Below are 519 nucleotides of genomic sequence, written 5' to 3'. Positions count from 1 at the left end.
ATGGAAGACCTGCAAGTAGCAAATGACAATGGCAATTACAACACCACATGGAAAATAATCCATGACATCTCGGGGAAGAAGAAGAGATCAAATCCCAAAGTGAAGAAGAGAGATGGGACAGTCCCCTCAAGTGACAAAGAACTACTTGCTGAGTGGAAAGACTACTTCTGTGCTTTGCTGAACAATGACAATGGACCACCAACATCTGATCTCCCACCACCCGCCGACCAGGACTTGCCTATTTGTGCTGATCCCCCTACCCTGGAAGAGACAAGAAAAGTCATTCAAGCAATGAAAACAAACAAAGCTGCTGGACTGGACTGTGCGATTACGACTGAGGCACTCCAGGGTGGTGGTGAAGCTATGGTAGACATCATCCATAAACAGCATAAATTCTGCGTAGAAGTTTTTACAAAGCGTACGCCACCGGAGCAGTGGATTACCAATGTTATTGTTCCCCTTCCAAAGAAAGGAGACCTCAGCCTCATGCAGCTAAGGTGTATAATAGGATCCTACTGA

At 45.9% G+C, this 519-nt stretch overlaps 1 protein-coding gene across 1 annotated transcript; it reads left to right on the top strand.

Annotated features, from left to right (window-relative positions):
- Nucleotides 1–519, top strand: LOC140170936 (uncharacterized). The gene has a single exon (XM_072194132.1). The coding sequence runs from the start codon at nt 1–3 to the stop codon at nt 517–519; it is 519 nt and encodes a 172-aa protein (XP_072050233.1).

Source organism: Amphiura filiformis, chromosome 15 (genome assembly GCF_039555335.1).
Source record: "Amphiura filiformis chromosome 15, Afil_fr2py, whole genome shotgun sequence".
Taxonomy (NCBI): Eukaryota; Metazoa; Echinodermata; class Ophiuroidea; order Amphilepidida; family Amphiuridae; genus Amphiura; species Amphiura filiformis.
The sequence above is the reverse complement of the archived record's forward strand: the minus strand, read 5'-3'. Positions and strand labels throughout refer to the sequence as shown.